The 26967-nt window shown below is 34.7% G+C and overlaps 1 protein-coding gene across 3 annotated transcripts in view; it reads left to right on the top strand.

The window, feature by feature from the left end:
- ROBO1 (roundabout guidance receptor 1) overlaps window positions 1-26967 on the top strand; it is a 1084421-nt gene that overhangs the window by 1044944 nt on the left and 12510 nt on the right. For 2 of the 3 annotated variants that reach the window (XM_069475042.1, XM_069475043.1), the window contains 7 exons: window positions 1013-1167; window positions 3455-3790; window positions 5892-5999; window positions 8600-8744; window positions 11999-12247; window positions 21019-21425; window positions 24352-24504. In XM_069475042.1, coding sequence (XP_069331143.1) covers window positions 1013-1167; window positions 3455-3790; window positions 5892-5999; window positions 8600-8744; window positions 11999-12247; window positions 21019-21425; window positions 24352-24504 — 1553 coding nt within the window. The remainder of the gene's footprint in view (window positions 1-1012; window positions 1168-3454; window positions 3791-5891; window positions 6000-8599; window positions 8745-11998; window positions 12248-21018; window positions 21426-24351; window positions 24505-26967) is intronic. The other variant, XM_069475044.1, reaches the window with a different exon arrangement.

Genomic DNA, 26967 nt, shown 5'->3' with positions numbered 1-26967 from the left:
AAATGTCAGGTTCCGGCTTCCCAAGTAAATGGGAAGTATAGCATCGCACTGTAACACGGGAAATGAAACCACAAGGAAAATCTTTACAGAGTCCGTAGTGTGCCAGTCTGTTTATTGTGGGCCAGACAGCACAGCACACATCATCACCTCTTTTGCTGAATTATCACGTGGAGTCAATGTTCAAAAAGGACATGAGAAATGCCACTCTTGGACTCCAGTCTGAGTCCCTGGCACTGGTGGTTCAGGGCTCCCATTAATAATTGCTAATGTACTTTGCAATCCCAATCCACAGTGAAAGAGGATTAACGTCTGTTGTGCCAAAAAAACCCATGAACACTAATATTCCTTTTAGTGGGCATCTTTGTTTTACCAGACTTAATTCATTAACTTTTCTTTGTTTATGTAGGGACTTAGGACACTTTACATTGTCACCATCAGAAAATGTTGACAAGCTTACAGAACTATGCACTGAAACATCGATGAGACTCTGTTCAAAACGTCACTGAGCCCCGAACTCACTATTTCTGAAACATGGTTTTGAAGAAAAATATGCAAATATGTTTCATTTGAGGGACACATTGTCTAAGTAAAGGAGCTTGGTGCATTTTTTAATGAAGTTGTAAGAGTCATACTTTTTGAATGGATCAAAAATGAAGAAATGCAAGTTGTCTTAACTAGGGTATTTTTAAGCTACTAAAAGACTCAAAAATACATCTATCCGTATTTTCAGATTCCATGTTTGATTTTTTTAATCACTAAGACTAAAAGCAGAGTAGAACATTGATTTTAGGTCTGCCAGTTTATAGAATTATGGCTATGGAAACTGAGGTACATCCCAGAACCTTAGACCACAGTTGCCTTGTCTGTAAAATAGAAGGGATGATACTATCATTCAGAATAGTTCAACAAATTATTTGTGAGAATAATGAGATGAGAAATTTGTTGGAATTTTGAGTAGAAAATATTATTTTCTGTTCATATGACATTTGCTTTTATATATTTTGTTGTTTAGGCCAGGACTTCTCAACATCAGTGAGCCTGCCACACAGCCGTGGTTGGCAGACACGTGGCCAAACACTGGCAACAATCACAATGACTGCTCCATCAACTGCTGCACGGCAGGCAATGGGAACAGCGACAGCAACCTGACTACCTACAGTCGCCCAGGTTAGGGACACAGAGGGAGCTTGACATGTATACGGTTACCAATAGTAATTAAAAATAAAAAATTCTTAAAAAGGAACTGGCCAGAAGGGGGATAAGTTTTCTTTTCCTCTCTCTACATGGAAAGAGAAAAATTGATGAACATTTGGATGAAATATTGACTATTGTATAGCAAACTAACCTGATTCAAGTATTTTCTCCATCCTTAAACCTCCATTTCTCACCCTCCACCAAGAAAATTTTCCAAGAGAATTAAGAATATAAATTACAGGATAGATAGCAAATAAGGAAAAATGAAATAATGTGAAAGTGTTTATCTTTACAAGAATACATTGAATTATAATTTTTAAAATTAAATCTTGAAAATAATTAACTATAAAAATTATTTTCAAGATTTTTAGGAATAACACAGATCAAAAGATCAATAAATCCATACTTAGAGTGAGCCAAATACTTTAATAGCACCAACAATTATAATCATACGACAATAACAAAAAATTTTAAATGAAAAGTAACTGAAATTTTAAATCAGATTTTATAGTATAAAAATAAATCCTGAGAACACAACATACATATAAATATATATATATATATATATATATATATATAAAAACATACATATATTTATCTTTCTCAGGTGTGTATACATACATTTTCTATTGTGTATTTTTGGTTCAGAAAAATGGGTGAGTAAATTACTTTGCTTAGTCTCATGTTAAAACATAACAGTAAAAAAATGAATGTGGAGGATTCAAGATTTAGAGGAATAAAACTCACAAATAATTTTTCACAAAACAACCCAAATATTCACAATATAGGGAACATTAAAAGAATTGTAAAGAATCTATATGACAGTAAAGTAAAATAATATATGAAATTAAAGAAAAGAGAAAGACTGGGTAGCATTTAAGTAAAGATGATATGCACTGTAAGGAACAAATCATAGAGCAATATGTATGTCTAAAATAAGTCCCAAGTTTCCACTGGATACGGATGTGACATATCCATGTGACCAAGTCTATGTCCTCTTGAGCTCCATATTCTAGTTGCTAGACAGAGAGAGTAACTGTAAATAAAAGAAAGACTGTGCTGAGATCCATAGGAGAAAAAAAATGGTCATATCCATTTAAATTAATATGTAGAGCTATGTGGTCCAATATGGTAGCCACTGGCCACATATGGCTATTTAAATTTAAATTAATTAAATAATATAAAATTCAAAATTCAGTTCTCATTTGCACTAGCCACATTTCAAGTGCTCAATAGCCACGTTAATGCAGAGTGAGCACATTACTTTATCATTTTTAAAAGATATCAAGTTAAAAACTAACACTAAGGTGTTCTATCAACATTGGTGCCACTTTTGAACTACATGAATAAAATAATGGTATTTTTACCATTGTACCTTGACCAATTTTTTATTTAAAAATATTTTAATTTTAAAATATGATTTTAGTTTTTCCTATGGTTTTAATATTTTCAACTACAGATATTAAATATGTCTATTTGTATTATTTAATTTCCAAATATTTCAATGAAGGGAAAATTATGATTTTAGGCTTTATTTGATTCAATGATCCAGGATACTATGATTCATTTTGTCATCATCATTGCCATTCTATATTTCTTGGGGTGTCATTATGAAACCATCAGGAATTGATTACATAGCATCTTTCCCTGATAATGAGATTATCCTACATGACCAAGATAAGAACTAATAAAATTCTCCTGAGTGCTATTTACTCTTCTTTTATCCTCGTTCTTCATATCTTTTGAGTAGAAATACTTTATAAAATATTGAATTCTCAAGTTTTTGATCTGTGGATAGAATTTTTTCCCTTTTTCTGAATTTTCAACTCATATGCTTTGTTGCTTCAGCAGCTAACTAGTAGCCTCAATCAATGCAGTAACCAAAGACTAGAAAATCTATGGTTGACACATAAAGATATTCACATATATATATATTATTTTAGGAATTTCTATTAATGGGTTTATCAAAGGAAAATTATGTTAAATTGGATGTATTATTTACTTCAGGACTAGCAAAAATTCAAAATTATTATCTCTATACAAATTCTGTATATCTTCTCCTATTCTCTCAATTTTAATTGTTTTTTTTAGAACATACATAGGGATATTTGGCCCTTTTTTTTCACCCTATTCATCTTATTTGAGCTTGTTTGTACTTCACACAACAATTTTCTTGTAACTCGCAAAGCTTCTTAGAATGAAATGTGAAACGAATAACCATGCAGAATGACTTTCTCCTTTTCCTCTCCATTGCACATAGCTGATTGTATAGCAAATTATAACAACCAACTGGATAACAAACAAACAAATCTGATGCTCCCTGAGTCAACTGTTTATGGTGATGTGGACCTTAGTAACAAAATCAATGAGATGAAAACCTTCAATAGCCCAAATCTGAAGGATGGGCGTTTTGTCAATCCATCAGGGCAGCCTACTCCTTATGCCACCACTCAGCTCATCCAGTCAAACCTCAGCAACAACATGAACAACGGCAGTGGGGACTCCGGCGAGAAGCACTGGAAACCACCGGGACAGCAGAAACAAGAAGTGGCACCAATTCAGTACAACATCATGGAACAAAACAAACTGAACAAAGGTGAAGAGCTTCGCTTGTCTTCCCATCTTTTTCTGTACTGATACTCTAAAGGCATCAGCACTGGATGCTGAAACTTGTCTGAGACTAGCAAGTAAAATATTTTCTTTTGTTGCTAAGATTTTTCTTATTTCTTTGGTTTCGAAATTTCCAGTGTCAAAGAGTTAATTAGCACAACAATGACCTTGGAAAATTCATTTCATAATAATATATAAGTATTTTCAAACGGTTTTGAGATTAATTTAAATTTAATAGTAGGTGAGGGATTGCTTAGGACAGACAATCTTTTATTCATAAGGCAGATGTACAACCGTCACAATACCTCACATTTTCAATAAATAGACTATCCCATTCTTTCCACTTGAGGATGGAAGATAATTGCTTCACATGGTCCTATAAACGAATGGCATTTTTATATCAACCTGAAGAAAAATAATTAAATTATACTTGAACTAGAGAAGTGGTTCAATTTGTTGTATTTCTCCTACCTCATGTGGTTAATAAGACTGCTTCAATGTATAATTTTAGAACCTAAATTTCTTTGGTTGACCTGATTGAAGTCTGTCAGTATAGAACTTAAAGTAAATTGAGTTTAGTATTATCCTGAAGCAGCAGAATAGTATTTTATGGCCTGAGGGGAATGTTTCTCCATTGTAATGTGTGTGAGTTGGAAAGATAGATATTTGATTTCTATGTAGTCCTTCAGTCTATGGCTTTAATAGCAGCGTTTGCAAAGTTATACCTCTAGGAAAAAAAAAGATTGCTTTCATTTGAATAGTTGGGGTAATGCTGTGCAAGTGTCCAGGTAAAGAACACTTTCTTTTGGTAGATAATTAGAGACACAGATTTATTTTCTTTGGGCTTGAGTTGGGAACATTTTCTTCAAAAATAAACCTTATTGCCCTTAGAGATTACAAAAATATAACTTAAACATTTCATTTAATTAAGGTACTGTTATTTGTTTTAATTCGATAATAAAGTCCATCTAGCCTTTTCCCAAGTTTAAGAAAGCATTTGATTGGTGTACTATCTCAGTTTAATAAATATTTATCAGGACTCCTGCATAAGTTCGTGACAAAGACTGACAAAGATAAATAGGACAGTTTCTGCAATCATAGGAGTTTGCAATGGTGATTCAAACTATTGTCACATTATTCCTCCACAGTGTATGGTTTTACTGTGGACTTCGGAAAGCTCTGACAGCCTCCATACAAATATTTCAGAACTCTGATTTATTGTTTATACTGCTTGTAAGCAGATTTGGTATGTCAGGCTATAATAAAGAACCTGGAATGCAACTAGATGACAGATTATTACTGACTACATTCCAGTGGCAAGCTTTTCATTTGGATTTTCACCTTTGCCCAAGTAAGCAGAAGCATTTCTGGGGCAAATTAAGACATTTTGTTTTCTTATCATAGATATATTTTTTCATTAGATATAATCTTGCTGACAAGTTTTAGTTTTATTTTTTAGTTTATTATAATTTATTTTTTATGATTTACAGCCATGTTTTCATGATTTCTTATTTTTAAAATTATTTTGTTACTATTAATATATTATTAAAATTGTGTGTGTGTGTGTGTGTGTGTGTGTGTGTATCCATTTGGAATATAAACCTTTATTTATTTATTTATTTATTTTTAAAGACAGGGTTTTACTCTGTCATCCAGGTTGGAGTGCAATGACCCGGGCATGGCTCACAATAACGTCAAATTCTTAAACTCAAGTGATCCTCTTGCTTCAGCTTTCCGAGTAGCTGAAACTACAAGCACACAGCACCATGCCTGATGAATTTTTTAAATTTTATTTCTTGTAGAGATGAGGTCTTGCTATGTTGCCTTGCCGGTCTTGAACTCCTGGCCTCAAGCAATCCTCCTGCCTCAGCCTCCCAAAATGTTGGGATTATGGGCCTGAGCCACCGTGCTCAGCCTATAAACCTTTTTTATATTCTGACAATCTGAATATAAAAATGAAAGAAAAAACAAGGCAATTAAATGATTCAATTAGTTTCTTTACTCAGAAATATAGACAAAGCAAAAAGATGTGGATAACTCACAAAGAGAAAATAAATGTTTGATTTTTTTCCATCTGAAATGCCTAGATTATCGAGCAAATGACACAATTCCTCCAACTATCCCGTACAACCAATCATATGACCAGAATACAGGAGGATCCTACAATAGTTCAGACCGGGGCAGTAGTACATCTGGTAAGTAAGGAGAACCAAAGAAAAAGTCAACCTTTCCTTTTTAGGATGATGCATTCCAAGATGATGAATTCAGTGCCAATGGACCACTGTATGCAGGTACCATGTCTAATCATTTTATGTCATTTGAATACCAAGCATGGGTCTTGTCTCCGACATTTAAGAGACTGTGCCCTCACTAAACCATTTTATGTTCTTTTTGGTAGCCAAAGTCTAAGTTTCCCATTTTCCTCCCTATTAATGAGCTTTAGTAATCTAAACTTTAAAGGCCATTTAAACTTCTTTTTCCCCCTTGGACAAAATATAACTAATATTGTCACACATATAGTTAATTTGTTAAATATGTTGTCATTTGAATCTAGGCTACAAAAGCACATCATTTGAGTACACTTGAGCAGAATCAAAAAACTAAGAGACAATAACGTGAGATCCTGGTACAATAGGAACCTGTCTTAGTTTATAATCTCTCCATCATCCCTCAGTTCTTGCTCTAAAACCTCATAAAGCAACTGCCACATTGAGGGCTTTTCCCTGTGGTCTGCATGCTGTTGCAGCTGTTTGCCAGCTGTTTTCCTGGTAGGAGCTGCAGATGGGAGCTTCCTGGTACTTAAGTCCTGTTTTTCTAATTAAAGGCGATTCATTATTAGAACTAACATGTGACCAGTCACACCACAATGAGAACAAAAACAACTGATCCTGATTCTTGCATGTTTCTCCAGGAGAGGGTAGAAGTGGCACCTCCCAGCAACTGGATTGAAGTTGTTGCTAGGGGCTTTTAGCCAAGAGTCTCTACTCCTCTTTTGTAATAAATATGGCATTTGTGTTTTACAATTCACTAAGGCATGCTGGTTTGGCATTTTGTAGACTGTGTTGAAATGGTTCCTATTTGAATTAAAGGAGTTTAGAAATGGCCCTTTACCTTTGTAGCTCTATTCTGATTCTATTATATGTTGTTTGGGGTTTTTCTTAACAATTTAAATCTTATTAAATGACTTATTTTCTTTTTTAAATTAAGTCCACCCTGAGTTAAGAGAACAGTTGCAAGGATCTACTTTTGGGAAAACCATATAAAATGTTTTAATATTTTATTATCTCATATTATTTCATCTTTGAATTCTTAGTCACTTATGGAGAAAATTATATCTTAGTGGGAAAAATTGTGATTCGAAGTTATTAGTATTCAATTGACATTCTCCATCCTTCAGCTTACATACCTAGATTTTTTTGTTCTGCTGCTATTTATCATTTGGTACTCTGTGAATATATGGAAAAAATGATATAAAGATGTGAAATCTGGTGATAATGAGGGAAGAGAACAAAGCAAGACATAGGAGAGATTTGTGTTGTTAGGTCTTTCAGGACTGATGGAGTTGTTACAGTAGATGTATGTCAGGAAATAAAGAGCAAGGTGCTAGTTAATGTCAACTCCACAACACAGGCACAGCCATCCCAATATAGGACAACTGAGTGGTGGAATAAAATAGAGACACATTGTCATTGCACTGACAATCATAGTTTATTAATAACAGCCTATTCCTTAGCCCACACTTGGTGCAGTAACATACCAGTGCAAGAAAATCTGGCTTAACAAACACTGCCATTTAACTGAAAATTCCCAAGTGACTTAGAAAAAAAGGCTCATTGAATATGTTAAGACCTGTTTCATGCACCATGTGACTTGGAGCTGTTTCAGATAGGGTTAAAAAGAGTAAGACCAAGATAATTCACTGATATTAAGGGATCATATGACAAACATAATTATAGACTTGTTGTCTATAATTCACATATGATTCTACAATGTACCATATTCGGAAGCAGGAATATTTTATTCCTAAATACCTTTTGACCCAAAGTTTTTCTAAAATGAATACTATAAAATGTACAGCTACCTATGTTTAAAGAATATGCCAAATCTAAAATCAGAACACTGGAGCACTTGAATAATTGGTGTATTTTAAACTACTAAGAATGTTCAAACAACATCATTTTACTATCTGCCATAATTTTATAGAAACAGTGGCTGAAAATACTTCTATCCCTTTTTAAAAATAATTTTCCTGCTTCTTTTGTCATTAGTTATATTAGCTATTCCAGCAATTATTTTCATCTGCACCAGCCTTTCTGAAGAAAACTAGTAATTTCATTGTGCCTAAAACATTTCAATGGACAAGTACAAATTATATATATTCAGTGATTTAATGCAACAGTGGAACTCTAATAGATCGTATCTGTATCATATTGTATTTTAGGTTCCAGCAATTAAATAATAGAAAGGCGCTCCAGAAAATATGTCTACAGCTCATTTGTTTGAGATGATAATCCATAATGCAACTAATTGCTATAGGAAAATCACTATTAATGATATGACTTATAATATTCATTTATGATTTTATTGCTCTTTTGCTATTTTTCAGTTAAGTGTGGAAGAACTTTGCTTCTTCTACTGTGCAAAGTTCTGTTTTAAATTAATGAAGAAAAGTGTGTTTATCTCTCTAGATATATATGAATTATAAGATCATATTTACAGAAAATAATTAACTTGTGAATAATAGGAAAAACGTAAAGGCCACAAATAGAAAGACTGTATTTTGTTTCCTTTCTAGGGAGTCAAGGGCACAAGAAAGGGGCACGAACACCCAAGGTACCAAAACAGGGCGGTATGAACTGGGCAGACCTGCTTCCTCCTCCCCCAGCACATCCTCCTCCCCACAGCAATAGTGAAGAGTACACTATTTCTGTAGATGAAAGGTAAGAACTTCAGAACAGATGTAAGTGGTGTAATATGATTGCTTAAACCCATATTAAGTAATTATTAAGAGACTGATTCCTAAGGTCCACAAAAAGTCTCTAAATAAAACAACGTTGGTCAACAGGAATTGAAAACCCTCCTCAATGATACCAAAAAAAGGAATTTGTGCTTTGGAAGTTTCTTTTAGAACTAAGAAATCTATATGTGTGTGTATATATACATACACACACACACACATATACCTATACATACACATACAATATGTATAATCACAAAAATATAATGCTCTCCTGTATATATCCTGTATAAGTGTATATAATTTTATATATATGATTTTGTGATTTTCAAATACAGTATTAGAACTTCTGTGGCACATTTCTAAGTTTTCATAAAATGATTGTATGGATTTATACCACGGTTGTATCCTGAAAACTATTTGATTTTAGATATTATCACATTATGCTGAAAACTACAGAAATTTATACTTTATTGAATATTTTTATCCCCACCAGAAGAGTTAGATTTACTGATTTTTTTCATACAAGGGTTTAACAAGTGTAAATAATTCACATGACAGCAATTAGAAAGTGAGTGTTGTTTTTTTTTCTTTTTTTTTTCTTTTTTTTTTTTTTTGAGACAGAGTCTCCCTTACTGTATTGCAATGGCCTCATCATAGCTCATAGCACCATAGCTGAAACTCCTGCTTGCAAGCGATGCTCCTGCCTCAGCCTGCCAGAGTGCTAGGATCATAGGCGTGAGCTACCGTGCCTGAACAGTGTGCTTTTTTTTCTTATTGCAGAGTCTGTAGAACTGGACATGGTGCCTCCAAACAAAATAAAACAGCTACTTCACTGTTATGATCCAAGGAGCAGAACTCACTTGACATAGACAATTAATAACCAGAAAAATTTACCTGAAAATACAGCCTTTTCTGTGACTATCAGAAAAATTAAAATGCATTCATTCATTTCACACAGTTTTACAGTTCTAACTGCACCCAGAAACAAAGCCTCAGTGCTTCTATTTTCCAATCATCTTCTGATAAAATACATTTTCAAGTAAAATTCTTACACAAAAAATATTTATAGGGGATTCTCATTATCCTAAGTAGTTATGTTCTATAAAATTACTGTGAACACTGAATTAGCAAATATTGAACCATTGCTTGTAGGAGAAATACAGATTCCTTTGAACCTCTGGTCACAACATTTTTGTCAACTGACCATTGCATAACTTGTTTTATTTGCATTTTGTTTGAAGATGCCTTATGTAATATGTATTGTTGATTCATTAACATGGAACTCACAGCCAATAGCACGCTAAGTCATTCCCAAGCAAAGCTTATCTAACCAGATGTGTTTTCTTTGTAAGGCACATTACAGCTTTTTAGCACTTAAGAACACTAGGTATCATTTCAGCACTTCTTTTGGGGTTCATTTTAAGCAGAGAAATCACCAATTAAAGTAAAAAATTTCCAAAAAAAAAATGGTACTACATAAACCATGAAAAGGACACTTGTTTACAATGTGAGAGCTAACGCAAGAAAGCAAAGTGTCATCTTGTTTTACCTCAGCTGAGAACATGCACATCAGCTAGCTCAGTCCTCTTTGTGCATGTATGGAATGACTATGTAAGTGCCACAAATATTGACTTAAGGTTTAAAAATAAATTTTACAGGTTCAATGAATTTACAAACATGGAATCTGCAAGTAATGGAGATTGACTACATTTTAAAAAATTCATTTTCCAGGTTATTTTAACAACATTTACTGCTATTTTAGTTCCCCAAAGAGGACTAAAATGAAATAAGTGGATATAGCTAAAAAATAAAAACAAATACAGGCAGCATAGCTGTGCCTCAAAGAGAAAAACTGATTCTAATTGAGAAGAACGAAGGTTTCCTGATCTGTTGGTATTGAGTCTTGATCTGGACAAATGAGAAGGTTCTCAGTTAAGAGGAGGGGTTTTACGGACGTGGGACCACACAGAGATGTGAACTCCTGCAGAACTAACATGAAACACATGGAAGGGAGCACGAGGACGCTGGGAAGGCACATGGCAGCCAGACTATGCAGATACTTGAATGTCTTACTTAGGCTTTTATATTTTATTCTCTATGCAGTTAGGGAGCCATTTCTTACTTTGAAGAGCAAATGCATAGCCTGCAAGTGATGTGTATAATAGTAAAGTAATTTTGGAAGCAATGGAGTGACCAGAGGCTAAGAGATCAATTAAAAGATTGTTATAGTAGTGCATACAACAGACAAAAATAAGAGAATAGATTCTAGAGAGTTTTTATAAATAGAATAGAATTGAATTGGGGGAATAGTTTGAGGGAGAAGAGAGAGAAGTCAAAGGTGACTACGAGATTTCTAGTTTGGATGAGTGAGCAAATTGTTATGGTGTTTGCTAATAAAGGGGGAGATGGTGGGATTAGGAAAGTGAAGGAAAATACAAAGAAATCATGTTATTTGAGTATGAACTTTCCTGAGTTCAGGTAAACAAGGCAGATGGTAGAAATGAACATGAGAGATGAGAAATGAAAATACAATTTATATAATGCGATATATCACTGCCCTTCTAATTAAGAAACATATGCTCTGGGGTAAGAGAAAAGAGAAAGGCATGAATGTTCCCCTCATCCATCTTGGTTTCCACACAGCTCTAGCAGAGGAATAGAGGGGCATTTCACTGTTTAATGGTATTGTATTTTTCACTCACCATGCTAAACGCAAGCCAACTACTTCATGTTGTACTCTACTGAAGAAATAGATTTATTATAATTTCAGAGGAAAAATGAGTGATATTGGACTAAATGAGTTGATCTCTAATATATCTTCCTCTGAAAGGATTTTGAAGGAGTAATTTTTCTGGGAGTTTAGAACCTCATCTTTGGATCATCTATGATACCATCTTTGAGTATTATTTTAGAGAACATGTAGACTTGGAGGGAGAGAATGGACCAAATACATTTGGGCTTTGCTAAGTTAACCTGTGTTAAGTGGGATTTTTTATTGCACAACTTCTCAGACCGTGTAATATCCTCATGTGCATTGCAGCCTCTCAGGGAAAAAAAAAGAAGCATATGTAGTAATATGTGCTAGTGAGCTATTTATTTTTTTTTAACAAAACCTCCTTACTGTGACCCAGAACATTCATATTTGAAAAAAAAAAATCACAGCTGATTTGTCACTTACTATACAAAACTTGAATAACCTGAAATACATCTGCATGTCCTTGTAATTTCTTTTAGCTATGACCAAGAAATGCCATGTCCTGTACCACCAGCAAGGATGTATTTGCAACAAGATGAATTAGAAGAGGAGGAAGATGAACGAGGCCCTACTCCCCCTGTGCGGGGAGCAGCTTCTTCTCCAGCTGCTGTGTCCTATAGCCATCAGTCCACTGCCACTCTGACTCCCTCCCCCCAGGAAGAGCTCCAGCCCATGTTACAGGATTGCCCAGAGGAGATTGGCCACCTGCAGCACCAACCGGACAGGAGGTACGTTGTCACTAGCCTTCTTTGCTGACGATCAGATAATTTCCACTCCTCAGTGGCAGTTATTGAATACTATCCCACGTAGTAATTTTCATGTCACGTCAGCCTTTTCTTGTAGTGTCATCCCACAGTAAGCCTAGGCAATTAACATATCATATAGTATTGTTGACCACTGCATTAACTGATCGTAGTGAACTGGCAATCATAAAATAATGTGCATTAACACCCACTAATGACGACTTCATTCATAAACACATGGAGATCATGTATATGCTTTGCTAATCCTGTAACATGTTATTGATGGTGGATATGTTTGTACTTTAGTTTTCCTAAAGCATGAGTAAGTCACTTCTTTGGTTGGCAGAAAATAGATTTTCTCCTGCTCCTTTAAATTAATTCCACATAATGATTTGCTCCTTTATAGCTATAATGTCTCAGAAGAATGAGTTTGATATATTCATTTTTGGTCGACCTCATAATACCTTTATTTTGGTTTAGATATTAGGTTGGAGTTCTTTTGTCAGCTTAATAAATAATATGTGTGTGTGTGTGTGTGTGTGTGTGTGTCCACGTGCTAAAACTTTTCAAACTCTATATATTGAGCATCCCCAACCAATACGTTTTTGTTATATACAATGATTTCACTTGTCATTTCTACTACATAAAAGCTATTACTGCATCATGTTAGCTCTTTTCTCATTGTTGATGATTCCGTTTTTACTATTTTATTGCCCTTGACACATTATATTATATATATATTACTTTCAGTATTCCTAATATCATTTGAAACTGAGTATATTATTTGTCTCAGAAGATTTTCCTTCAGTCTTCCTGAATGAATAACAAATTCTGGTTTATGCCACTTGAATTTTACTCTGTAGATTAAAACAGAATTTTGCTATGTTTATTAACTTATTATATCATCAAGGGGTTATCATCAAATTTAAATAATACACTCTCTAAAAGGAAGGAAGTAGTTAAACCTTCTTCTATGTGACAAGGGGAGTCTGGATTGCCATACATTTAAAAGTAATGTTATTAATCCATGGAACTTCATGAAGATTGAAAACAAATAAGACATCTCTTTTCCCTATTAAGGTCACAGATCATCTCTGCTACTCTTATTAGAAGCAAATGAGAGTCTAAAAGAGACTGTTTAGCTCTGACATACCTTAGTTTTCCTTTTTCATTGTCTTATATTACCCATTTCCTCACCATTCCTGTCTGTGTTACCAGTGGTATCCAATATCTTCTTCCTGGCTGGCTATTTTTTTGTCTTCCTTATGGTATCCTTTGTACCGTCCTCATAAGCAGAAGTAGTTTTACCTTTACCTATCTTGACTTTACAGCCTCTTCCCCTTCATTCAGTCCTTGCTTCTCTTCACTGATAACTCTACTCCTTTTAATCTTTCCCTTTCCTTGGCCTCCCTTCTATTTCCACGCCCTCCTACCACTTAGTATTGTTTAACTCCCCTGCCTTCCCAATTCCTGTTCACACCTCTGCCTGCCGGCTGAACTCTGGCTTATAATGTTTTGCTTCCATCAGTCTGCTGAAAGGAACCTCCTGATAGTCAAATCCAAAGGCTTCTCAGTCTTTATCACAGTAAAGCTTTCTGTAATGATGTCAATTTTACAAATTGTGAGAATCAATGAGATAATGTATGTAAAGTGTCTGAAGCAAAGTATTCAACACATATGAGTTCCCTAGAGATGGTGCTCACCCTTAAGCTATCATCCCATCACTGTATTCAACTGTGACTTACATTCTGATGGCTGTCAAATTTAGTTCACCAGCCCAGACCTTTTTCCTGAGTGCCACATGATGTTTCCACTTGGACGTCTCCACATGGCCAAATCCACATTCTTCATCCATGGGCTTGACTTTTCAAACTTGCTGCTTCTCCTACTTTGATGGATGTCTTGTTTAGAATTATCAACTATTATTTATTCACCAATGTAAAATAGCCAAGATCATAGGCAAAATCATAAAAGTACCCTTGTCATTCTGAAATCATCTTAATTATCCTGTTTAATCTCTTTCTACCATTCCATGAATGAAATTATTCAAGTCCCTTCAATTCTAACTACAAACTAACCCTTGATTTCATTCCTATGTTTTTATTCCTATAGCTGCTAAGGCATACCCTCAGTGCCTATCCCTTAAAATACGGCCATATCATTGAACCAATCTCCACTTTTCTTTCTCTCTTTTTCTGTCCACTCTCACATTATCCTTCTTTGCACACAACAAGTCTAATTATGTTCTCCCTGCAGGGGAGGGGAACCTAATTTGTCTTAAACTCACCAACATCCAGGTCTTACACATGCTGTTTTTTTATTGCCTGGCAAGCACATGTCATCTTTCCAAGCCCAGCTCAAATGACACTCCCTCTGTGAAGCTTTCCTCTGGTTGCCTGGCAAAAATCAACTGTTCTTGTCTTTACTCTTCACAAGGGTCTGTTCACATCTCTCATACCATGCCAACCAATTTTCATGTTGCATTAGCATTTGCTCTTTGTTTTTCTATTTCCCTATTTAAATTAACAGCTCTTTGAGGGCAGATTATGTCTTACTCATATTGTTGAGTAACATAGAACTTTCTTTAGTAAGTATTTGATGAATGGAATCTGATACTACAGAAGAATTTGAAGTTGACTTCCTACTGTTTTAGGCTGATGAAGACTTGTATGAACGTGAGGTGAATGTATATAATTGGGAAATACATTAATATCTGAACTTATAATTAATTTTATTACATTCAGCCTTTTTAAAAGGTATGATTTTAGGTCTTTGAAGGTATAATGAATTTTATTTCTAGATTCATTGCTGGAAATAACACTGGCATTAATAAAAAGTAGGTGAAAGCCCATTCAAAAAACTCAGTGCTTTTTATGATGAATGTATATTCTGTATGTTTACTATGGAAATTTTTGAAAATACAGATGAACAAAATGAGAATATAAAGGTGCTGATGATCTATGTAGTCAAAAACAGTCACTATGAAGACCTCAGTCAAGATCCTTTCAATATTTCATCTCTACATATGCTCACATTGCTTTGACTTTATGATATGCTGATATTATAAGTCACTCTTTACAATGAAAAGCATATTTTTCTATGTGGATAATATTTTATTTAAACACTTATAAAATGTGTCCTATAATTTACTTTATCAATTTCCTAATATTAGGCATTTAGATTGTGTCTACCTTTTTGATACTATTTACAGTGTTGTGACTTCCATCTTTAATTGTCTTTTAATGAAGCCTTCTCTCGATCCCTGAATGCCTGCCCCATCAGTAGATGACTTCTCATTCTTGTCAACTTGCCACTTCCCTAATGGTACGCTCATAGATAGCTATTTCTCTACAAATATCATTCTAGAGCTTCAGATGCATATATCCAAGTACTTCTTCCTGCAGATTTTTGCTGCCTAAATATTAATATCATTCTCAGCAATACACATATCTCTAGCCATAAATGCACTTTCCTAGTTTCAACATCCATTTTCTCTCACCTGCATCACAGTAATGTTCTGCTGAGTGGTCTTGTTGCCTTTATAGCCTTCCCTCTGCTTCAATCTATTCCCTTCCTAAAATGCAACAGTGATCAAGTCTGTCCCCTGCTTAAAATCTCTCAATGGCTTCCCATTTTCCTTAAAATAAAGGCAAGATACCTTAATGTAGTAATGGAGGCCCTTTCTGATCTGACCCCTGTGTGCCCTCCCATCCTCACCCATTGCAGTCACTGCCTGTGTTGTCTTCACTCTAAGTTTCTTCTAGTTCCTACACTGAGCACAGTTCTCACTCACCTCAAGATATCTGCACATGCTGCACCATCTTCCTGGAATGCCATCATGCCCTCTCTTTTTGGAAGTAACACCTATGAATCCTCTAGATACTGCTGATCCTCCTCACAGAATCTTTCCCCAATGTCCCATCTTTGAGATAGGAGCCAATTCTATGTGTTCCCACAACGCCCTGTGCATTCTCTGTCATGATGCTTACATAATACTGCATTATCATTGCATATTTAATTAATGTTGTTGATCTCCTCCACTGGACTACAAGTCCCATAAGATAAGGACCATATCTATTTTATTTAGCTGACTTCCTAACATAATGCCTGAGTTTCTGTTTCTATTGCTGTCTAACAAACTATTCTAAAACTTAGTGGCCTAACACAACCATTTCATTTTATTCACAGTCCTACGGGTCAGGAGTTCTGAAAGGATTCAGCTGGGCAATTCGTCTTCTATCAGTGAGCTTTAGCTGCATTGCTGGGGCTGGAAAATCTACTTCTAAGTTAGTTTTTTTGCTCATACATTGATGTCCCTCACATGTCAGATGTCACTCATATGCATCATGTCCCTCATACACATCATGTCCCTCATATGTCTGATGATCCTTGACCTCCCTCTGTTTCCACATGGATGGAGGTCTCACCCTCCATGGTCTCACCAAATAGCCCAGGCTTCTCATAACCTAGGGTCTCAGGGTAGTGGCATTTCTTACATAGCAGCTGGCATCCAAGAAGGCTGGAAAAGGAAGCTGCCAGGCCAGTTAAGAATGACACTCAGACCTGGGATACAGCCTCACTTGTGCTATATCCTATTGGTCAAAGCACAAGGTCCTTCCAGATTCAAGACTGTGGAACTAAACTCCCTCTCTTGTTGGGAAAGTGGCAAGTTCTCATTTAAAAAGAGCATTTGGAATGGGAGATACTGTTATGGACATTTTGCAAAATATAGTCTGCCATGGCCAGGTACACAGCTTGTGTTAAGTATATATGCCTTAAAATTGAATCTTTACATATCTTAAAGTATAAAACATGTTATACTTTACCTAAGCACTTATTACATGGGATCTCTTTGTTCTAAAAATCTAGCAATCTTTATCATAGTAGGCAGACAGTAAATATTTAAAGGGTAAATTCATTTATTACCTTTAAATTTATTGATCAGTGGCATATATAAATAGTGCAATACATATTAATAAAAAATTACTGAACTAAAACCATTATAACACTAATATATTAATTAAATAAACATTAAAGACCTGTATTATTACGGATATTGCAACTTTGGCATTCTAATGAACTTCTGGGTTATTCTATTTTGGTCCAAACAGGATAAACTAGGTGACCCATATAATAGAAATCAATCTTCTCTTTTTTTAGACAATAACTATGAAAGTAATATAATTAAACTTATTCACATATATTGTTTCCAAGTGTCTGGTACAATTAAGTTTACTGCAATCAATATTTAGTAAAAATCTCTTGAAAAATAAAAAGCATTTTCATGTATGTATTAGAAATTTACTGATATTTTATTAATATAGACAAGTTGAGGTAATAGTTATTAATACTTGTACAAAGCATTGAAGCTACGTACCAGTATTAGAATAAAATCTCAAAGGTATGCATTTTCCCCCTTTTGTCTTTTGCCTGGTAAATGCAATGTGGTGAACTGTATAAACACCTACTTTCATAAATTAATGACATCATTCTGCTTTTCTCTTGAACATGTTTATGAAGGCATAATTTTTACAGGAGCCTAGAGTGTTGTGATTCGCAGTCACATACTTGTACATTATTTTAGAAGACATTGAAACCCCTCAGGGGGAGAAATCTAGAGGGTTGAGGTTCATTTGCTACAAGTCCCACTTGAGTGTAGCATCTTGAAATAGCTTTTTGTTTTCAAATAGAATATATTACATATTTCAACTGTACATGTTTATCACACATTCCCTGGGCTTGCCTTATTTACAGATGGTTTGAATACATTTTTCTGTCTTCCCTCAACATTTGTACAGGGTGGTTGTAGTTAAAAGCCAGCCCTTGTTTAACATGAAGATATTTTTGCTCTACAGAATGTGAATTATCCAAACACAACAATGCTGGCATCCTTTCATAGTGAGGTTGGCCATTCTACATCTTTTTATTGATGGTCAAAATTGTTCTCTTTGTGCTAAAAAGTCTTACATGTCTTTTAAAAAAAGATGTTTCTTGTGGCATTTTGGATGCATATGCTGACAAAGGCTGTAAATTAACTTTTAAGTGTGGTATTTTAGTACATTCCAAATTAAACAATGTTTTTTCTCTTATGTGTATTATACACTCCATATTGAAACAATTATCCATTTTAATGTCTTAAATAACTTCAGCTTTGACATATTTTTCATATTTCTTCTAGTGCCACACACAGACACATTAAAAACTACCCAGAAATAAAAAATAATGGATTATGTTAAAGAATTTTTTTTGTGTGTATATATATATTATAAATATGTACACACACATAATAATATATATTTACACACATTTTTGTATGTATATACACATAGGTTTTCAATGTAATGTGATATTTTTCATTTCTTGGGTTTTTAATGTATCTGTATGTAGCAAATATCTCTCCTAGCCTTTATACACACACACACATACATACACATATATACACACTTGTGTGCATATATATAAAATATATATTTACATTTCTATATATGTGTATGTAATAATACCATTCCTGGAAGGAAGCTCATGACCTTGGAAATAAAATTTAGTTTTAAATCCTGCATTTGATATATACTAGCTGTGGCAACTTTGGCAAGGTTTTTGATTGCTCTGAATTTCAATATCCTCTTCTGTAAAATGATAATTAAAAAAGTAATTCAGAAAGTTGTTGTGGGAATTAAATGAGTTATCATTGTAAAATGTGCTTAGCTACAAAGTAAGTGCTCATTAAATGAGTTAATTGTAGTATTTTCATAATCATTTATTTTTAATGTTTTCCATTTACATTAATAAAACAGGTTTATTGAAGTGTCTCAATTCATTGGAATTAAAAGGAGAAAACATTTTTCTCAAAAACTGCCATGCCACCCTAACAACTATGCTGTGTCGAACTTACTTGTCCCTCTCTATAGTGGAAATCTTGACCAGATCTTGCATGGTTTTGACCTCGGTTAGATCTTGACCAAATCCTTTATTGTTTTGACCTTAGCTGAATCTTGAGCAGATCCTAAATGAGTTTTTTTTGTTTGTTTGCTTGCTTGCTTTTAATTTAAGATACAGTTCTGTTAATTTTAAAACCTTAGTCGTGTATTCCCAGACCTCCTTTGCAGAATGCACCTGTCTGTGGCTATAGTGGCACGAAGTGAGGGGGCATATTCTACTTTTACCACCTCCCTGCTCCTGCCTCTTGCAGGTGCACTCTCCTAGGTGCGAAGGCAGGGAAAAAGGAACAACAAAAGGGCAAACTGGATGAAGATACAATCTTCGTTTTGGTTACCCCTAATAACTATTCTATCTCATCTTAATCTATGAGTATTAGAAGGTTGGTAGGTGAGGGGCACCAGCACTCCCTTACCCCACAGATGAAGGCCTCAATCCTGGGCAGCATCTCTAGGCATTTGTAGTTTTGGAATGATTCAGACATAGCTTCAGGTTGACTACCAGTTGGTGGCATTCATGCCATATCTCCTCTAATTCCCCAGGCCATAGAGGTCACTGGATGGCACTAGACCGTAATCTCAGCTACCCTCCAGCACTAGTGCTCAGCTTGGCAGGCTTGTGTGCAGTCCCCCCTCTTTACTGCTCAGGAGTGCAGAATTTGATGAGGTGTTGTCATGACTCTTCTACCTCATAGTTCCCCATTACATCATCTCTCTAACCTTGCTTAAAGAGCATTGAGACTGTTGAGCAAGTCCTTGACCAAACTGGCCTCCAACCAGAAATCACCATATGTCTTCCTTTTTTGCAGGCACTCTCCTAATTTAGGAATTATCTCTTGGCATTCTCCTCCCTTGGGAGGAACTTCTGTCTACACACCTTGCTTTGCACTAGAGTCCAAATGCTCTCTACCTTCTCAGTCATCTCATATTCCCTGTGGATCATGGTGTTGGGTGGTATGAGTAGAAGAACTGCTTTTCAATTGTGATGTTCTTCAAGTCTGTGAACAGATGGTTGAAACCAGTTATCGGTAACTCTGTGAACCTAGATTGTGGAAACTACTTCATTTTGTCCTCAGCTTTGGTTCTTAACTAATTCCAGGACATAAAAAAAAAAAATACCTTTAAACATTGTGTTAAACAGATAGAACAGCAGTAAGCACAATAGAGTTTAAAATAGCTAATAACATTTAGTGGAACTCGTAAGTCAGTAAGTCAGAGAAAAATTGTTCTTGGCTACCATAACCTTTTTTTTTAATAGAGTAAAATCTAAAGGAAGTGGTGTCATATTCTAAATGTGTAATATTTTTTAATCCTATGAAATTCTACCCTTTATAGTCAAGATAAATGACTTCATTTGCATGGAATAGTAGGAGTGGCAATGAAGGAAAGGGAAAGAAACAGATGTTTATAGACCAAACTGTTTCAGGACCAATGTCTATTGTCTTTTTTAATAATAAACTATCGATAATATTTGAAACGCTTTAAGATAAAGTGTTTAGGCCTGTGTTTCAAAAATAAGTATTATTTCTCCTTTTTAACTGAACATAATCCAAATGATAGAACATAAGACTTACAGATAGCTGAGTGTATTTCTATTAAAGCTGAATCAAAAGGTGGCCTAAGGAGAGCCTCTGGTTACCAGGTACGACTCTAAATGCAATCAAACTTAGTCATACTTTGGTTTCCAGTTCTTTTTTCTGAACAATTTAGCTCAACAGAAGCAAAGATCAAATCACTGTACTTGTGAATTTCTTGGTTAATTTGTCCTTTTCTGTCTTACATAATGAGTTGAGCCAGACTTACTCACTTATCTTCACGCAGACGGCAGCCTGTGAGTCCTCCTCCACCACCGCGGCCGATTTCCCCGCCACATACCTACGGCTACATTTCAGGACCCCTTGTCTCAGATATGGATACGGATGCACCAGAAGAGGAAGAAGACGAAGCTGACATGGAAGTAGCCAAGATGCAAACCAGAAGGCTTTTGTTACGTGGGCTTGAGCAGACCCCTGCCTCAAGTGTCGGGGACCTCGAGAGCTCTGTCACGGGGTCCATGATCAATGGCTGGGGCTCGGCCTCAGAGGAGGACAACATTTCCAGTGGACGCTCCAGTGTTAGTTCTTCTGACGGCTCCTTTTTCACCGATGCTGATTTTGCCCAGGCAGTCGCAGCAGCAGCGGAGTATGCTGGTCTGAAAGTGGCACGACGTCAAATGCAGGATGCTGCTGGTAAGTCACACCCTTCACCAAGCTGGAAAAGAAAACCTGACGTGTTTATGTTAGTGGCTGATTCTCTCCTATGATCTTGTGTCCCACATGAAACATGACTATTATTACTGTCTTTTTTTTATGTTGCATAAGGAAACCAAGGTCCAAGAATATGACTTAGTTGGATTATTCTTTTTTTTGGACAAGGCTTTTTAAATTTTCTATTTTATTTTTATTTAATAAATCTTATATAATGTGAGTGATAGGAAGCTACCTGGGAATCCTCATTTTTAGGATAGTCATTGCAAAAAATATATATATATAAATATATAAACACAAATTGATATAATTTGTTTAAGCTATACATAGTTAAATGAAGTTTGTGTTTTTCAATGTATGCTATAATTCTTTAATGTAGAAAGTCAGCAAGATAAAATTTATTGTTATAGTGCTCTTATCCCACCTAATTAGAAATTCTCTAGGACAAATAAGTAAATATCCAAGTGTGACACTCACTCATTGGAAAATGGGCTATTTCTCCTTAATCCCTATTCTCTTCATGTCCTTTCAAATTAGAGTATTAATTTAATTGGGCAGATACAAGAATGTGTGCAATGTGCATAAATTTTCAAGCATAAATGTTCCGTACTTAAAGTAAACATTTTTAATGTAATAATTGGGAAAGCAAGCTAATCCAAAGACTTATTACATTTTTTTCTGTTTTCTCTTTTCATTATGTAGCCTGATTTTAATTACCATATAGCCATTCTTATATTTTAACACATTTTTACTCATCTCCTCCTCTTCCCAACCCTGTTTAGAAAGAGTATAGTATAAGAAAAGAAGAGAATTTAAATTTAAAACATATATTTGTTACATGATTTTTATTTCTGCAGGACAAATATATACATACATACATTCATATAAATATTGTGCATGTGTGTGTGTGTGTGTTTGTGTGGTGTGTGTGTGTTTATTTCTGATAGCCAAGAAAATAGAAATAGTACAGTAAAATAATGTGGTCAGCAAGAAAGCGATACATGTTAGAGAAAGAAAAGATTATCACAACAAATTGATAATTAGTATTTTGTTGTTTTATATGTTTTAGTTTAATAACTATCAATTGGTGGTTTCCCATGTTCTCTGCAGATATTGGATTAGTCATTATTTTTTATCAGCATAGAATATATTCAGAGAAAATTTAAGTCATTATAAAGTCATCTCTGTGTATTATTTATCAAGAATGTGTTGCAGAAGAAAATGTCTAATATCTCTCCACTTAATATTGTAGAATTTATATTTATTTCAGCTAGGCCTATGTGTCATGAAATTCAACCAAATATCCTTTTTATTCCCCCAGTAGCTGCTGAATGTAATAAACTATGCAAACCTAATTATCTTTTTTAATAAATAAATAACAACTAACTTTATGTGTAGTTTTGTTTCTCCTTATTTTTTAATCTTCTATTAAAAAAAGTGAAATTAAGCATCTCAAACCACTGCTTTCAGATTTCATTTAGAGTGTGTTTCAGTTCATTAAATCAACAAAACATAAAATTATGTTGAAAATTCATCTGTAAACTACCTTATGCCTCAGGGTCCATGAGCAGTAGATAGCCTTACAAGATAGAATGAATAATGGATTCAGTCTCGGCCCTATTTCTCTGTTTTCACGGATATGTAACTTTAATTGTAATAGTCTCCATCATAGCTAAAGAGAGCTTGGTTTAATATTTTATTGTGTTGTAACTTAGTGACACCCTTGTTTTCATTTGTCTCATAATTCTAATGAACTAAGCATGCATTGGCCTCTGCCTATTACGTTGGTCTTTTCAGGAGATGGTGGTGCTTATCATGTGACTTGAAGTTAAAAAAAAATCAAAGAATGATCCAATCACCTTGCTTCTCATTTCACTGCAGTAATGTCTATTATTCAGTATGCTTGGGTTGGCACCTTTAAATGTGTTGATTTCACTATATGTGGCTCCTCCTGTTTAGAGCCAAAAGACATGTTGGCTAGGTCTGTTTGAAGTTTCTTGTGGCAGAATAGAAAGTTCCGGATTTGTGACCTCAAAACAGTTGAGGTCAAGCATAGTGCCAATAGCTCTTCATTTCCATTATGGATTAAATATGTCAAATATGTTGTAATACAACATCTATTTAAGACATCCAGAGAATTTGAAAGCCCTAAAATGCACCATTATCTGATTAGTCAATCCAGTTCCCACTGCATTCTGGGAATATTGTTCCTACCAAAACAAATAACCAAAAACTACCTCTGCCACCACCAAAAACAGAAGTCTTGAGGGGTCACCTTAAGTATCCAGAACAGGCAAATATCTTGAGTTAGAAAAAGGGTGTAAGTAATTTTTGGTAGGCCTAACTATATGAGTTAAATCAATTTCCAACCACCTGAAGAGAAAATACCTGAGAATGTATTAAGATATTAGGAGTCCGCCTTCAAAGAGTACCATAAATATATATTTAATTAAAATAAGGATGTAATTAGCACTGTTCATTCTTAGAACATGAATTTCTTAAGGACTCTGGCTCTTCCTCCTGAGAAAGCAACAAACATTGAATGTAATACACAAAAATTAATTACTATTTTTGTTCAAGAATAACATTTTAGGGAAGCTAGTTGCAAAATAATTGGAATGCTTTTCTTTAATAAGTAGTTGTAATGAATTTTAACAGATGAAAAGCACTGTGGTTAGGAAAAAAAAATAAAAGAAAAAACAGAAAATGCTTTTAGGCTGTCTTCTCCAGTGGATAGCACAAGCAGTGTGACAAAAAGCCTATTATATGTTGAAAGAGTTTATTTGAGCTTTTTTTCTTTTTAAAAAAAAATTAGGGCTGTTTCTAGCTTTAATGTTTTGTTGTTGTTGTTATTGTGGTAATTAAAATTCATTGATGTGTTTGGCTCTGTATTTCCCCCCCCTCTCAGGCCGCCGACATTTTCATGCATCTCAGTGCCCTAGGCCCACAAGTCCTGTGTCTACAGACAGCAACATGAGTGCTGCTGTGATGCAGAAAACTAGACCAGCCAAGAAACAAAAACACCAGCCAGGACATCTGCGCAGAGAAGCCTACACAGATGGTAAGTCCATTGAAACGCCTGAAAACATCTATGCATCTCGCCTATTTAACCTGCCTCTCTAGGACCAGAAAATGCATTGGCTGACATTAGAAATTACATTAAAAATTCATTAGCAGTCAGCTTCGTATTACTTATAGGAGTGATCTACTTCCACATCTCGTCAGGCACCGCTATTCCTTGCAGTTTGCTAATCAGCTGATTATTTAAATCACTAAAAGAATGTATACTTTTAATATTTTTGAAAGGTTATGTTATAGTTTCAAACAAATGGATATCACTATAGTTGAAGGAATGGCATAGGATGAACCTTCATCAGATTCACTGATAAATCTTCCAGAGCGTCCTCATTTTCTTTTTCTTACAATTCTGCATTCAAATAGAAGACAATGAACATGTCTGAATATTAATTCTAACTGTAGTGGTGTTACAGTTATTTTGGACACCAAAAGGCAAATCGAATCATCCTCCTTCATGCCTTAACATACAGTATCGACTCTCACTGAAAAGGTAACACTCGGATTCTCAAGGGAACAAGGGAGGGTAATGCAAACATCATGATGTTTTCTAGAGAAGGCCTTTAATGAAAGTGCCTCAGGTGGCCCAGCATTTATTAAACCGCCACCTTCTCATTTTATAAAACAACCCCACGGGCTTTGTTGGAAATTCATGTAAGATAAATTCTCTAAGACTCGCCCATCTTGTCAAGTTTGCTAAATTTGCTAAAGGGGTGGAGGAAGAAGAGTGTCACAGGCATGGTTTCCCCACCTCCTGGTCCTCTGCAACTGCAATCTGATTAGGACTTTCATTACCAGTCAGCAATTTTTCAAAAAGGGCATCATTTTCCATTATCATATGAAAGCCTAATATTATAGATCCTTATCCAAGGTTACAAGGAAGGTTTTCGAGGTACTTCTCTCTGTGATTCCTGCCACTTGACAGAAAAATCTAATACAAAGCTCACAGCATGATGAGCAAGAGTAATTTTGCAGTGAGTGGCTGTCCGTGCTATTATCTGTACTTTATTCTGAGTATTTTCTCTCACTAGCATCTATCTGATATTAGACTACATTAAATACTGGCATGACACAGCGCACCTGGGCCTCCTGGCTTCTGCCCAGGACTCTTTTGTCAGTGAAACTGAGCTGTCAGAATATTATCTGATTTTGAAGGGTTATTACAGTGGCTATGTGCATGTTTGCCTCTGTGAAGGGACAAACACTAGGTGTAAATCCCCAAAGTCTACTGGCAATTTTACATTTATGGGACCCCTATAATGGCATTTTTCAAGTTTTATAGCTGTTTTATCAATTTTTATTATCTAGAAGAGAGTGCTTCTAACTGGAAAACTGACCAAACATCAAGCCTGGATGTAAACACATCCAAATTGAATACATAAGGGAGAAAATCTGGCCTAAAGCTTTGTGTAGATCTTTCCATCTCTTATTTGTATTTGTTTGGATGGGATCCTGGCATTGACTGATGCTTTTTAAAAATGTTGTAAATAATGTAAGCATGCCAAGATAAAGAATATTGTATTACAGTTATAAATTACACTATGCTTGAAAATTGTTATCTATATTTATTGTTCCACATTCTACAGTACTTATTTCAGTGTGTTTAATAATTAAATATAAATTCTAACTAATCCTTGAATAATAACTATTAAATTGAATGATGGAACACCCAAGTTATTATTTTAAATTAATTTCAGAAATAACCAAGTAAATGTATTGAAATATTTGTAAAGCCAAAAGTTAATCTGAATTCTTATTTGGATTTCTAATTGCTCATTTCACAAAAGTGATTATGCAAAGTTATCATAGTGCATACTGCAATATAAAAGCCAGTAATTATTTTCTCTAAGTAACAAAAATAAAGTGGAGAAATGACTAAAGCTATTTTTAAATTATAGCATTCATTTCCTTTCAACATTTTGATAACCATCCACCTTTAATTTATGTTTATTATACTGACAAGTCTTGAATTTTACAATGGATGCTTACTGCTTGATAAAAGAAAAAAATAACAAGACTATGTGTTATTTTATACATATCCCATAATGCATATTGATTAATTGAAATCATAAAAGCAGAAACTTAATGCACCAGATACAAGAAATAAGTACATTCTTGAAAGCAGTTGTTATGAGAGAAACAAAAGCCATTTTCACAGAAATTATTTTTTAAAAATTTTATTTTTAATTATTGTTGGTACATAATATTTGTATATCTTTATAGGTTTCATGTGGTGTTTTGACATAGGCATAAAATGTGAATTAATCAAATCAGGGTAATTGGGGGATCTATCACCTCAGGCATTTAACATTTCTTTGTGCTAGGAACATTCCAATTCCACACTCTTAGTTATTTTATTTTATTTTTATTTATTTATTTTGCCTTGGGTATAGTGCAGTGGCATCATTGTAGCTCACTGCAACTTCCAGCTCCTGAACTCTAAGCGACC

Source organism: Eulemur rufifrons, chromosome 7 (assembly GCF_041146395.1).
Source record: "Eulemur rufifrons isolate Redbay chromosome 7, OSU_ERuf_1, whole genome shotgun sequence".
In the NCBI taxonomy this organism is placed as follows: domain Eukaryota; kingdom Metazoa; phylum Chordata; class Mammalia; order Primates; family Lemuridae; genus Eulemur; species Eulemur rufifrons.
The sequence above is the reverse complement of the archived record's forward strand: the minus strand, read 5'-3'. Positions and strand labels throughout refer to the sequence as shown.